The following is a 13,018-nucleotide window of genomic DNA, read 5'->3' as shown; positions in this document are numbered from 1 at the left end:
ACGCCTTCTGAATATTCAGTAACAACCGCTCGATACTAGCGAAACTTTGAGCTGGCCCTCCGAAATGGGTTCGCAGTCTGTTTTGAACACACCATGCTGCCGCTTGGCGAACTGCGCCGGAAATAACGGCTGAATAGCTGAAGGGCACACCTGGCGAAATTCTATCCATGATCCTTTGACACACTCGATTCCACTCGATTCCGTCACCTTCGCGGGAATAGAAAAGGCTCATAATATTTTCAAAATCTGCAGCAAGAAACGAAGGATGTAATGTATGTGATACATGGTGAGGCATATCTAACCTCTCTTGGGCTAGAAGCGCACAATGAGCCATGCCACTCAAAGCATCTGGCACAATTTTGCCTTGTACAGCGGGGCTGGGGTCCAATATCAGGTCCAGTGCCAACCTAAACATGCCAGTAGCAAACTTGCTCACATCAGGCCGAGAATTTAGCGTTTTTAACACTTGCACGCATCCCTCACGAACTTGCACGCTGGGGCAATGCGCAATTGTGTCCACTGCCGCCAAAACACCCCTGTAAGTTTCCAGTGGAATCTCTGGAACGAGTTCTGTCAGAGACAAAATAGCATCTATCACCTTCAGTATTTCCGAACCAAGTCGATGATCCCGAAACACCACCGTATCACTTGGCAACATGCTGATCGCACATTCCAGCATTCGAAGTGATGTGCTCTTAATAGCCGCCACAACGTCATATCGACCAGCGGACCACTGGGAAGCAGCACCAATAATTGCAGAGGACATTTTCAGCAGGAGACACAACTGCCGATGTGTCAGCTTGTTCTGACGATTTCGGTGGCCCTGCTTTTCCAGCTTTGCCGTAACCAGATCGAGAACCGCAATCGTGTGAGTGTCGTCGCCACTGGCAAGATTAAGACTCTCAGGGTTCCGAGAAGCCAAGATAAAGCACGTAGCCGCGAAGACGAAGAAACTGTTTCCCTTCTCGCCGCTGCGGCTATTTAGACGCTGAAGTCCTTGCATCCCAAGTATCTAGCCATTCAGTGAGTCGTTAAATACCCATAAACAATAAAATGTAAATACCAAGTCAAAAACGAACGGAACGAACCTTCAGAGCGCCCGTTCCTCCAAGTCGCACAAACCGCAGACACAGTTGGGTAATATACGTAACTCCATTGGGACATTTCACGTGATACAAACATTCCATGACTTTCACACGCTTCGACTGACTGCCTTTCTTGACTACTCGTGTTGGAATATCATCTTCAAGTGCATTGATTGCAGCAGTTTGCACTAGCAGCGGGTTGTCGATGCAGGAGAAGTTTGCACTTGCTAATTTGCAAGCATTTTTTATGACCATCAAGAGCTTGTCCACCTCACTGACGCGCGCCCGCGATTGCATAGCACAGTGATAGAGTAGAAATCTCACAGCCACAACAGAAAGGGGAGGGAAGTTGGTGCGTCTAGAGTTAGACATTGATACAAGATACTCGGAGCAACTCGCCACGCAGAAAAGGCTGTTGGCATATAATCGCAGTGTAAGAACATAGATTCACCCAGGCACAGCAATGCAAGCGCCAACTTACGAATATTCCGGCTGGGGACAAGATGCAACTTGAAACAGCACCCTCACGAATGGACTTTCCGTTGCTTCATTCGTGGACAAAGCTGAATCGAACATCACGACATTAAATCAATATCATTGACCACTGTAGACACACAGTGATGCAAATTTCACCAACCTAGGTCTGGAACACATTGAGCCACCATCATAAAGCAAACCAACAGCGTGCTAAGACGGTCGTCGTCCCCCTCTTGGTGATCGGTCCATGATTCGCACAAGTTTACGATTTCCTACACAATCAAAGACAAACCATTGTCAGGATGATATTCCCCTGCAGCAATCTATCGCTTAGAAACGTACATCTGCGAAAGAATTCAAAAGCTGCAGACTAAACACGCTGTTGTCCGCCCAAAGGCGTCCAAAATGATGCAAAAGCGTGAGAATATCCTCCCTGCACGATAAACCCTGTCAGCTTCTGGCCACGATCAGCACTAACATCCACCACATACCGAAGAAGGCTATCTGGCCCGTGCTCATCATCCATCCAATCAAAACATCCGCGATGTCCACAAAGTGCGTCTGCAGCTTCCTCAGCATCAGAGTCTTCCACTGCTTCCCATCTCCTTCTTCCTGCATCAACAGAGCTTGCAAATATTTCACCAGTTGATCCACAAGCGCCACGTCCGCCGTGTGGTCCAGCAGCGTCCTCCACATCTGCATCACCCGCGCAAAAACCCTGTCAAACTCGTTGAACTCGCTGCTCACTTCGTCCCATCCGTGCTCATCCTGCCTGGGCACCGTCTTCTCCACCTCTAGCAGCAGTGCGTAGCTCCACTGCACCATCCAGGGCTCGTTGCCCAGTTGCGTATTCCTAGCGATCCAGTCGCAGAACCCCGCGGGGTTGTGGCCCGCCAGCGTCTGCAGCAGCTGGAGGACGCTGCTCTGCAGCTCCTGGCTGCCCTTCACAGGCGTCACCATCATGTCCGTGAGCAGAGGCAGGTACGGTTCGTAGGACAGCAGCAGACCCGGCGTAGGGGTTAGCAGACGGAAGTATTCTTCCAGCTGCTGCGCCGCCTTGATGCGCTGCTTGGGCGCCACGACGTCGACCGATAGCAACGACTGCAGCGAGGCCAGCGGGTTGAAGGGCGGCGCCTGCTCATTGGCTGACGTTCGCATCTCTTGGGGGTCGTATCGGGATCTGGTTGGGCGCGTCAAGGCTTCTCGTTCATCGTCTTGGGGGCGGGCGGGTATGGGCGGCTCCAATGTGGAGGCAAGTGCGCGAATGGCGAGGAGTGAAGGTTTTCGGATCGCTTTTCAGCCAATGGGGAGGATGGGTACAATGTACCAGATGTGCGGTTGAAGTTGCCTTCAACTCGGCCACTGATTATCCCCGCCGTGCAAACCTCAGGTCCCATTACCCCAGTTTTCGCTGATGAACATGCAACCCCTTCTCTACATGTATTTCCAAGCGACTAGTTTGAGTAGTACGGCTCATGACCACTCTACATCCCTTCCGTATCACCAACGTCCATTAGCGGTTGCACCAAGCAGTACAGCTGGCTCGTGATAACTCTGGATGGTTTACCACGAAGGAAGTCGCCTCCTGTACCAAGAGAAGCCATTTGAACGAATTTGACTTCGACAGACATAACCAAAATTGACGTACACAGGCCAACTGAAAATCTTTCATTCTCATTAAATCTAGACATCATTCTCATTTACCAATTCTGCACGAACAAGTTTGACACAAGAAAATGGACCAGAAACCTCAGAACCACGAATTGACAGTCTGCGCTGCGATACAAAACAGCGGCTTCGAGGTCGCTATACGTGCCGAGAAGAGCACGACTGTCAGAGCACTACAAGAAGCATTCACCACCGCATGCAAGTTCGACTTCCCTCATCGGAATTGAAACTTTTTGTTGCCCGTAACCGGATGGTTCGAGGCTCCAGCTAACTGGAAAATATCTCGGGCGGATGCACCGGCAGCACATCGTCCCTTACGAGGTTTTCCAGCTGATGAACTATGAAAACGAGATGGCGTTGGATACGTGTCTATCCAGCTACGATTTCCCGAACACGGGAACAGCGCAAGTGCTGATCCAGCGACCGGAACGTCTCTACGTGGAGCCTATGCGGGAGAAGGACACACCACCGCCAGTACCCACTCTTGACGACAATATCCTAGCCTTCGTCAACCGGAACGACGCTGTCAGGGCGTTGCAAGCGATTCACTACTCCGGTTCAGGTTGCGCTCGCTCTCAGGGAAAAGGAGCAGGCTGAGTGGTCCGCTCACTCAGACTTCCCTTGTCAGTGCAGGATACGTGCGTATTGAGCAAAATCGTTTCAACGTCACAAGGGCGCAGCAAACTCAGCTGCACTCGCACAAACTCGATGTGATCAATACGACTGCGCTTTCGCGTACCCTCAGCCGCTGTCCATAGTCATGGAACATGACCCAGCAAGATGGATTGCACCTTTGGGTGTACCCACTCCGTCAGAACGAAGCCGCAGAAGAATCGAAAGAGCTCTCTCGATTCGCTGTCGTCCCCAGTCGTAAATCCTTGATCAAAACCATCGACCACGATCATCACGGATCCAGAAAAACTCCACCAGTTTGTCCACAAACGCCCAGGAGCTTGTTTTGTTGGTCAGCTCGGAGATGAACTGTGGTACAGTCCCAGGCTCGAGCTGTGGCACGATGGCTTTCGCAAGTGCAGCATTCATGGCAGCATGCACGTTGTGGGGCCAGTCTGGAAAAAAACTGTCCGTGCTCCACCTTGACATGCATAGTTTGGCACCCACATAGCTCCTCCTTCAAGAATGCGCGGCGGCCAGGCTAGTCGTCAAAAGACCCGCTTAGCGGTGAAAGCTTGCATTGCTCGATGTAGCGCCTGCCGAAGTCTGTTTTGCCCACCCCGAATGACGTATCGACGATTGTTGTCACTGGGGGAAGACGTAAGGAAGGCGGCGAGGCTACTGCTGGAGACGACGTCAGGTTATCCGCGGACGATACTCAATGTGCTGATAAAGCACGACACGTTTGATTCATTTGAGAAGTCTGTGGGTCGCGACCCAATTTTCGAGCTGGGTGGCGACGAGCTGGAAGAACTGAGCCAGAGCGTGTATGTGTGGCAGTCGGCACTTGTGAAGTGGTTCAGTGACGACATCAACGAGCACCCAGTCGTTAACCTTACATTTCCTGTTATGAATGCCAAAAAGGAAGACGTACCGATTGTGTTGGATCAATGCTATCTCAGCTGGGAGGGAACATTGGAGAGGGCGTGCATATTCGCCCACCGAAAGATCCGGGACGTGACTCTAGAGTCTAGACTATCAACGAGAGCTGCGTGAGACCCAGAAAGTGATGGAGCCATTCAGTAGACTTTACCACAACAAAGTGCTCGTGTCTTATGGGAACCTCGCCCGGTGAAGAACGAATGACTACAAGTGGAGGTGTTAATATCGCTTCAAAGTTCTACGACGACCACGACGAAGCTGGTTCGCTGCAGCGATCATGGCTTGAATCTTCAAATCAGCAGTGTTGCACTGAAGATTTACCTTCAGATGACGCGGCCCTCGTGCCGTGGTAAAGAGCAAGGCTGCGGCGAAGCACTTGAAAAGGATGTCAAATGTCGTTACCCAATCCAAGTCGAAACGAAAAAGACGACACGCAGCTAACTAATGGAGATTTACGAACAAAAGCGGTGATCAGCCCTGCCACCAACGTATTTTCGCTGTGGTAGATCCCTATGGTAGCGCCACTACAACATTAAAAAAAAAATCCCGATATTTTAGGTTTATCCCGAATCATCTGCACGATGCGCAAGTGGAAGGCCAACAGCTACGTGCTGAGTGTTTGTCTCCTCATCTCGGAGTATGTGCGGCAGCAGCAGGACGCCAAGCGGAGCAGCAGCGGCGAGGACTCGGTGGCCTCGCTGGTGGACGCACCGCATGCGCCCGCGCCGGCCCGACCGTCAGCCGCGCGTCGCTCAACGCCCTGGCGCGCTTCCTGAGCCGCGAGATCCAGCACGCTGGGGCCACGACCCTTCAAAGTTTACTGCATCGCTTAGAGATGCATTTAGAGAGTGAGCAAGACTTCGAGCAGCTCTCGTGGCAGCTCGTGAGCATCCTGACCAAGATCGAGAGCCCCGATGCCGTGTGGAACACTGTGGAGCAGATTGCCGAGTGCGTGGCACCGCTCGCGACGCCCAGAGAGGAGGGCGAGGTGGACGTGGACTCGGCCGACTCGACACTGGTCAGAACCAGCCTCTTGGGCGTCTTCGTGCGCAGCTTCTTGCTGGCGGTGAACCGCCTGTTGTTCGACGGCCTGTCGAGGATCTTTGACGATGTGAAGCAGTACCTGGAGCAGTTCAGAGAAGACGTGGAGAGAGAGAAGAAGATGGGGAGTATCCGCTGCCAGAGGAGGAGAAGGACAACAGCTTGGAGCTCGTAGGGTCGCCTGCGTCGCAGCATTTGTGGGACGAAAACCAGCAGGACAGCGACCTACTGCTGTCGCCGATTCACTCGGGGAGTGCCACGCCGCTGCGTAATCCTCGCCCTGCTGATCATTTGACGACGCCTGCACCGACGAGAGTTGATGCGCAGTTTTTGACGCAGAAATGTTGACGCCGGAAGCTGTCGGGAAGTGAATGACCCTGCGGTGTGGTCGAATGACCAGTTGAATTACGTTTTGAGCGACATGGTGCGCGAGATGGAGGGAGGACGAAGCGATAGGCAACGTATCGCACCGAGATCGACACATACGGAGGGTCAATCCACCGAAGAACAGCTCCGTGGGCTACGAAACAAGATGGATGGCTCGAACCCCAATGTGCTCTTCGTGAGGTATTTATCATTTCTACATGACCGTGATTATCAGGGAGCACTCGACAGTTTACACCAGTACCACGACGTGCTCTCGCCACGGGAAAATCCTCGTTTGGGTGGCAATAGCGGCGGCGAAAGCAGTACATCTGCGTCGCCAGCTTCAACAGGCGGCGCTGGGTTGCACTTTCGAGGGAGTGGCATACAGTACGCTGCACTCAATTTGGCTGGGTTGCAGATTGTGTTTGATCACTATGAAGCGGCAAAGGAAAGCATCCAGGAGACAATTCGAGTTGCCCAGCACCATGGAGATCATATATGTGTGGCATTTGCGCTTGCGTGGCTCATTCGTGTTAACCAGAAGATCGGAAAGTCCAAAGCTGCTGTACTGCAGCTTGTCAGTAGCTGCTTAGATCGTGCACAGGAGCTGCGCATTCCTTCGCTGCAAGTGCTGGCGACGTTGACGGAGGTAGAGAGTGACTTGATGCGTGGCAGTACAAGTAGCCCTGAGGCTGTGGGCTCGGCGTCGCAATTTATCCCGCACATATTTGCCGCACATGCACCTGCACCTCGCCCGCTGCATATTTGGTCGCGTCTTAATGATACGATGCAATCCATTGCATCAATTGCGACTCCAGTGGCTAGCCTATCAAACAATGGTACTCGGGCAATGAATGCATTACAAGCTCAAGCAGGCACGGGGGCGGATGCTTCCAAACAGCCTAGCGGAAACGGGATGGAGTGGATAAAGTCTACCGAGTCAATTCTTGAAACAGTATGGAAGCTGAGTGGCAAAGTCACGATCTCTGCAGCAATTGGATGGAGCTTGTTTGGCCAACGCTCGCTGGAGAAAGTGTTTAGTCGTATCCATCTCTCCTGCTACGAAGACTCAGCTAGCACTGGAGAAGTCGCGCGAACGGTGAGCCAGTTGGCGTTGTCCAACCTAGCAAATAAGGAAGAAGGGGGCATCGTATATGTGCGAGCGCTGAATTTCCTTGTCGACATCGTTGAAGATGACAATATGGGCGATTCTACTTGATCCATGATGTCTTGTATCAGAGAACGCTGCACCAACTCTTCTTGTGGGCGCTTCAGAGAGGAGAATTCGCACGCGCAGAAGTTCATTTAAACGCGTACTAGCACTATCTCCTGAAGGAAAAGATTTTCCGTTTACTCGAGGCACTCACGTTCCAGGCGAAGCTATGGATTGCCATGGGTGACTACCCTGAGAGTCTTCGCCTGCTGGAGAGACTCGAAGCTACGTGCAGCGAGCACGGGTTTGCGTATCTGCACGCTCAGGTGTTGATATTAGCCAGCCGCACTCGTACTCAGGCGTCCGCCCCCCATGCGCCATTTGCATCCTGAACATGCTGCTGAAATGCGTGGATATTTGCAAGAGCCACCACTATGATCTTGCTGGCAGAAGCTCACGTTATTATTGCTGAGGTTTACATCGCAATGGGGAAGCTTCAAGACGCGTACTCGATTATCAACGACCAGATGCCTCTGGTAATGGAACATGGAAGCATTGATCTGCGTGGAGAGTGCTTGCTTGTCCTAGCGAAGACTGCTGTTGCTAGCATCAGACGATCCAAAGAGGGTTCAAAGGAACCAGTCCCAGCTGCAAGCAAGGCTATTGAACTGCTCGACGCAAGTGCAGAAGAATTTACGTTGGTTCAAAACTTGCAGCGTCTAAAGGAGGTCAGCTACGTGAGATCATTGGTCTACAACCATGTGGCTTTTCAGGCCCAACAATGTGGAGCTGAAGCTACTTCATTCTGCTCGTGTCGAGAGCAAGCGGCCGCAACTTTTCTCAAGCATAGCTCACAGCTCAAACGAGGCGCATTACTCAGTGTCGAGCCATTTTTCGACTTGGAATTTCCTGACCGTATCCGGCAAGTTGTCGCGCACCGTTCAAGTGAGTTCTAGCCCATCAGAAACGCTAGCGTCGAAGTCTCGCCATGAAGTAGCTTGTACGCCTGGCTCGCATATTTTATCAGAGTTGTCTCCAACGAGGCTAAATCGTCGTCGAGTTCATCAACTTGAGTCATCTGCACGAGTGCATTCATCTCGAAGCGTTTGATACCAAAACACGACGTTTCGTTGAACATCTTCTTGCCGTTGAATGACTGGACTTTGGGGAGGGAGCCGCTGTCTTCTCCTGTAACTGTGGAGAGTTCTTGCAGCGTATGCCAAACCTTTCGATCGCCATCGTCACCTCTCAATTTGATAGTGTTGCGGTGCCAGAAAAGCATATCTTTCCCGTTGAGATCGTACTGCACCATCGTCACTCCACAATAACGCTGGCGATTCTGGTTCACGATTCCAAGCGTCCCTGGAACGCGGTGATCGTTGTAGTAGAATGCTCGCCCCATTTGAAGCCAAGTTAGACGGAACAGGTCTTTGTCACCCCACACAAGATTCAGTTTCGTGAACAAGTTGGGCTTGTGGGTGGCGTAGTAGAGCAGTTGCTCTAGCATTGGTCTGCTCACGGCGCGGTTCACAAGTACTTGGCCGCTCTCCTGCTCCAGCATGCCAATGTAGTCGAGATGTAACAATTCCCACACCAGGCTCTGGGCGTGGAGGTTGAAGATTGAGTTTCCTGGATGCCAGAAATCTGGCCAGAACACAGCACCATAGCGCTTCATCGCGGTTGACGAGAATAATGGCGTTGGATCTCGCACAGCAAAGTTGTCGGCGTCCAGCAGCAGAACGCTCGCAAACCGCGAGTAGTAGAGGGCGTGCACCTTCACGTTGAAGCCGTAAATGCGTTCATCGAAGATCTGCCGCAAGTGCACGGGCCCGAAATTCTCCATCAGCAACACGAGTACCGGGTTTCCAGGGGTGAGCTCATCGTGACGAAACCAGAGCTCTACTGGAAGCTTGCAACCAGTGTCTCGAAGACGGCGGACACTCGCGAACGCACTCGGTAGTACGCTATCGTAGACTGCCATAGCAATTCCTTCCGTGTCAGTTGTGCTGAGCGCCATCGGTGGGTCATGACGATACGTCGCAGCATGGAATCGGAACGAAGAAAACGCCTTGGCTAGCTCACACGTGAACCGAGCGTCGTCTTTCAAAGAGAGACTAGTCGTGTGCATCACGTGGAATACTCTCCAGAGGTAGAGTTCGTCACCTCGCAGTACCCGGCATCACCCGCGCGAATGCGTTGCCAGCACTCTCCTCGTCCCCAGTTCATCACCGTCGTCGTCCGTTTCCACCCATCCACACGACACTGAAACTCGTGCTTTTGCCACGCGTGACTCGGGTATTCACTGCTCCCAAGTCCTTCAGAAGATATTCCAGCTCCTCATCAGCATCGAGCGGCAGTCCTGGAAGATCCTCCATCTCTGCCCATCGGACCCAGATAATGATCGTAGTAATGCAGTACAATGCCACAAAGACAATGGACACCTGCACTACTCGCTCAAGCAGGTACTTGGTCAATTGAGGCAGCATCCTTTGGAGCAGAACTTGTGCAGTTGTTGGGCGTTAACCTAGCATTCATGGAGGTAGAACCACCTGTCAATTGCCACCACATCAATCGCGGTCGATTCACCGAGTTAGCCGCGCCCGTTGCAACTTTAGTTTTGCCGACGCCCGCTCGTCGATCCTGACCGGAATCATGGCCTCGACTTCTCAACCTCGCAGTCCTCAGCGGCATGGTCCAGCTGTAGACAGCTCCGACGGATCACCTTCGCCCCATGAGCAGTGTGAACAATTGCGACGTGAAAGTGAAGAATTGTGTTTCCTGCGGCAGCTCAAACCAGCGCATGGTAAAGCTGTAGCGGCGCTGAAGATGGCCACGGAAGCGTATGGCAAGAACTCGCTGCGACTCGTGCCCTTTTACCTGGTGCTTGTCGATATTTCGCTTCGAGAGAGGCAGCTCAAGCCTGCTGAGGAGATACTCTCGCTGGTCAATTGGCTTCTCGTCAAGGATCGAAAGGCTGGTGTAGATAGCAATTCTGGAGTGCTGTTTGGCCCTGGGGCGTCGTTGCCTGAACTCCCCGAGGAGATGAAGAACGTCTTCGTCATCCGCATGAACAAGCTCTACAGTCTCTTGCACCTCGAGTACGGAGCCTACTCCGAGAGCCTTCAGCGTGCTGCCCACGGAGCTTATCACTGCTCTCTGCTCTTCGGACCCGACCACCTCTACACTTCGGAGCTCTACTTCTGTCTCGGCTTGACTTTTCACCGCATGCAGCGAGCTGCCGTACGACAGCAACAAGCGCAACCCCATCAAGAATCTCAGCAGCAGCAACGCGAGCTGCAGCAGCGCAACCAGCAGAACGATAGTGCGTTGGCTATGCTGGACAAGGTGGTGGATATCTGGTACCGTTTCCTGACCAACCCACCGGAGGACGGCCGCCTGGATGCTGGAACATCAGCGCCTGCGCATCCAAGAAGCTAGCTCTATGCTACAGCAGATCGTCAGCATCCGTCAGAACTTGCTGGGCGCCAAACATGTAGCTACAGGCGAGGTGCTTTACACGCTGGGACTGGTGTTCCTCTTCCTCGGCGACCACGGACAGGCAAAAGCCTTCGTGAAACAGGCTCTTGACATCTACGTCGATGCGCTCGTGAGTTTTCTCTATTGTTCTATTGTCCCCTTTCAACATGTGAACTAACCTTGTTGTAAACCTCATCAAACAGGGACCCGAACACCCGTCAACTGTGGACGTGCTCGGTGTGCTTCACCAGTTGGACGAGGCTGGAGTTTAGACAGCCAATCTAGACACCGTGACCCGAGCTCTTGTCGGCCGCCTCGGCTGCTGCTTTTTCAGCTTCTGCCAGCTTGTATTTGTGATACGTGATAGTGCAGACTTCACGCTTACTCGGTACAATAGGCTCGAACGGGTCCGGACTCTCGAAGTACAGATCACCGTATTTCTTCTACAGCATACCAAACACAGCGCACAGCAGTTAGAAATACCGTTTAGCAATGTGTTCTTAGGATATTGTTTCTGTACCTGATCTGCCGGGCGCCCACGTAGCCAAATTCGCCAAGCGTGCAGCATCATTCTCGGCGCGTCGTCCTCCTGCGAGCCATACGTGACATCACCCGCGATCGGGAACCCATGATGCGCAAGATGGAGTCTCAGTTGGTGTCGGCGTCCATTTAGCGGACGCAGTAGTACTTTTGTAACCGGCTGGTCCTTGTACGTTGCATGGCCTAGGACAAAGGCGATCGTGGTGGACTGCTTTGCTGTGGTGTTTGTCTCGTTGCCCACCTGCATGCGAAAGACTCCGGCACTTCGGTGTGGCTCGATAATCGGTGCGTCGAAAATGTAGGCGACAGGTTCGTTGGCTTCCTCGCTGTCGCCACGATCAAGACACTCGTACTTGCGCTTGCGAGTAAGTCGGACCTTCTCGTTACTAAGGAACTCGGCAAACTCGCGCAGGAATCGCTGCTTGTCTTCCTTAGCCTTCTCCGTGTAGGCGTCCTTCTCTTCCTGTGCCAAGTCGTGCCATGTCATCTTCGTGAATGCCAGCTCCTCTGGTGTCAATTCACGAGCACGAACTCCAGCCTTGCCTCGCACCTCCCCTCTAGAATCTCCTTGGCTTTCACGCAGGAGCCGAGCTTGTTCCATCGTGAACAGATTCGGTCCATGACGCGCTCCACGCGGGTAATCGGACATTTTCTGGTGAGCTCGCGAGCCACGCTGCTGATTCCTCAGCCTCTCCATCTCCTCCATATCCTGAATCAGCAACCCCAACTTGGAGAACGTGCAGGCCTTCGCCGCCGCACCATTTCTATCAACACTATCCGCCGGATTGAACGGCAAATGGCCCGGTATAACAGCCAAATACTCTTTCTGCACCTGCTTCTCTCGGAAAAGCCGACATCCCGTCGCCGTAGCTCTACAAAAATGCCGAAAAGCCACCAAAACTCAGCATTTCCACCAAACCCATGTTAAAAAAAACAATCCACCCACTCTTTGCTTGCCCCCACAACCAGCACCCGACGTCGCTGTACAAAAAAAAACCACCTTATCAAAATCATCTCATCACTGCACCAAATCACACAAAAACTCCGTACCAAAGTCTAGTTGGTGGATCCACCGGAACTTGTCCACTTCTGGGTAGTCTCGAGCTAGCTACAGGCATCCAAAGTCTCTCAGACCCTCACTCATCTCCTAATAACTGCAGAAAGACACGCACCGCCTTCTCGATCGTCACATCAAATGCGCCGTCCAGACGCTCGTCCGCTCCCTTGTTCAGCACCACAAAGTGCTCGTTCCTGGTTAGTATACGCAGCCGCAACTGTTCCAGCGTCTTGGGACCTCCTCGGTCGTCGTCTTTTCCGTCTTTAGGCTCCTTTGCGGCCCCCGGGAGTGTCTGGGCGCCTGGTAAATGGCTCTGGTGCCGTCGGACCTTTGTGACACGAGGGATTTCGACGTGTCTTGACGCCTCTGGGACGCAATTGACGCTGGAAAAGGACGAGCAGGTAGCGGAGACGCTGCTGGAGCTGGGGAAAGAGCTCATGACTCGCCACGAGCGCAGCGACAGACGACAGAAGCGGGGCAAACGGAGGGACATGCACCACAGCCAAGCGCTGGTTGATGTGCAATTGCGACTGGTGTATGTCTGGTGTGGTAGCTAGATTAAGTGAAAAATAACGTTACTTTCATTTATTATGCAAAATT

At 52.7% G+C, this 13,018-nt stretch overlaps 4 protein-coding genes across 4 annotated transcripts; 2 read left to right on the top strand and 2 right to left on the bottom strand.

The window, feature by feature from the left end:
• Nucleotides 1-459: 459 nt before the first annotated feature.
• On the bottom strand, nucleotides 460-2,720 carry KRP23_11286 (uncharacterized protein; the record flags this gene model as incomplete). Its single annotated transcript, XM_067881819.1, has 7 exons — nucleotides 460-519; nucleotides 599-1,012; nucleotides 1,089-1,497; nucleotides 1,567-1,648; nucleotides 1,723-1,834; nucleotides 1,905-1,995; nucleotides 2,047-2,720. 7 exons carry the CDS (start codon nucleotides 2,718-2,720, stop codon nucleotides 460-462), a joined length of 1,842 nt encoding a protein of 613 aa, XP_067741098.1.
• A 1,647-nt stretch (nucleotides 2,721-4,367) lies between these two features.
• Nucleotides 4,368-6,000, top strand: KRP23_11285 (uncharacterized protein; the record flags this gene model as incomplete). Its single annotated transcript, XM_067881818.1, has 2 exons — nucleotides 4,368-4,446; nucleotides 5,435-6,000. 2 exons carry the CDS (start codon nucleotides 4,368-4,370, stop codon nucleotides 5,998-6,000), a joined length of 645 nt encoding a protein of 214 aa, XP_067741097.1.
• A 3,996-nt stretch (nucleotides 6,001-9,996) lies between these two features.
• On the top strand, nucleotides 9,997-11,093 carry KRP23_11284 (uncharacterized protein; the record flags this gene model as incomplete). Its single annotated transcript, XM_067881817.1, has 3 exons — nucleotides 9,997-10,689; nucleotides 10,760-10,951; nucleotides 11,025-11,093. 3 exons carry the CDS (start codon nucleotides 9,997-9,999, stop codon nucleotides 11,091-11,093), a joined length of 954 nt encoding a protein of 317 aa, XP_067741096.1.
• Nucleotides 11,094-11,102: 9 nt separating this feature from the next.
• KRP23_11283 (RNA pseudouridylate synthase domain-containing protein 1) lies at nucleotides 11,103-12,857 on the bottom strand (the record flags this gene model as incomplete). Its single annotated transcript, XM_067881816.1, has 5 exons — nucleotides 11,103-11,264; nucleotides 11,342-12,233; nucleotides 12,308-12,382; nucleotides 12,435-12,469; nucleotides 12,534-12,857. 5 exons carry the CDS (start codon nucleotides 12,855-12,857, stop codon nucleotides 11,103-11,105), a joined length of 1,488 nt encoding a protein of 495 aa, XP_067741095.1.
• Between the last annotated feature and the right edge of the window lie 161 nt (nucleotides 12,858-13,018).

This window comes from Phytophthora ramorum, assembly GCF_020800215.1.
Source record: "Phytophthora ramorum isolate Pr-102 chromosome Unknown Phyram_PR-102_s0011, whole genome shotgun sequence".
NCBI classification, from domain to species: Eukaryota; Oomycota; class Peronosporomycetes; order Peronosporales; family Peronosporaceae; genus Phytophthora; species Phytophthora ramorum.
The sequence above is the reverse complement of the archived record's forward strand: the minus strand, read 5'-3'. Positions and strand labels throughout refer to the sequence as shown.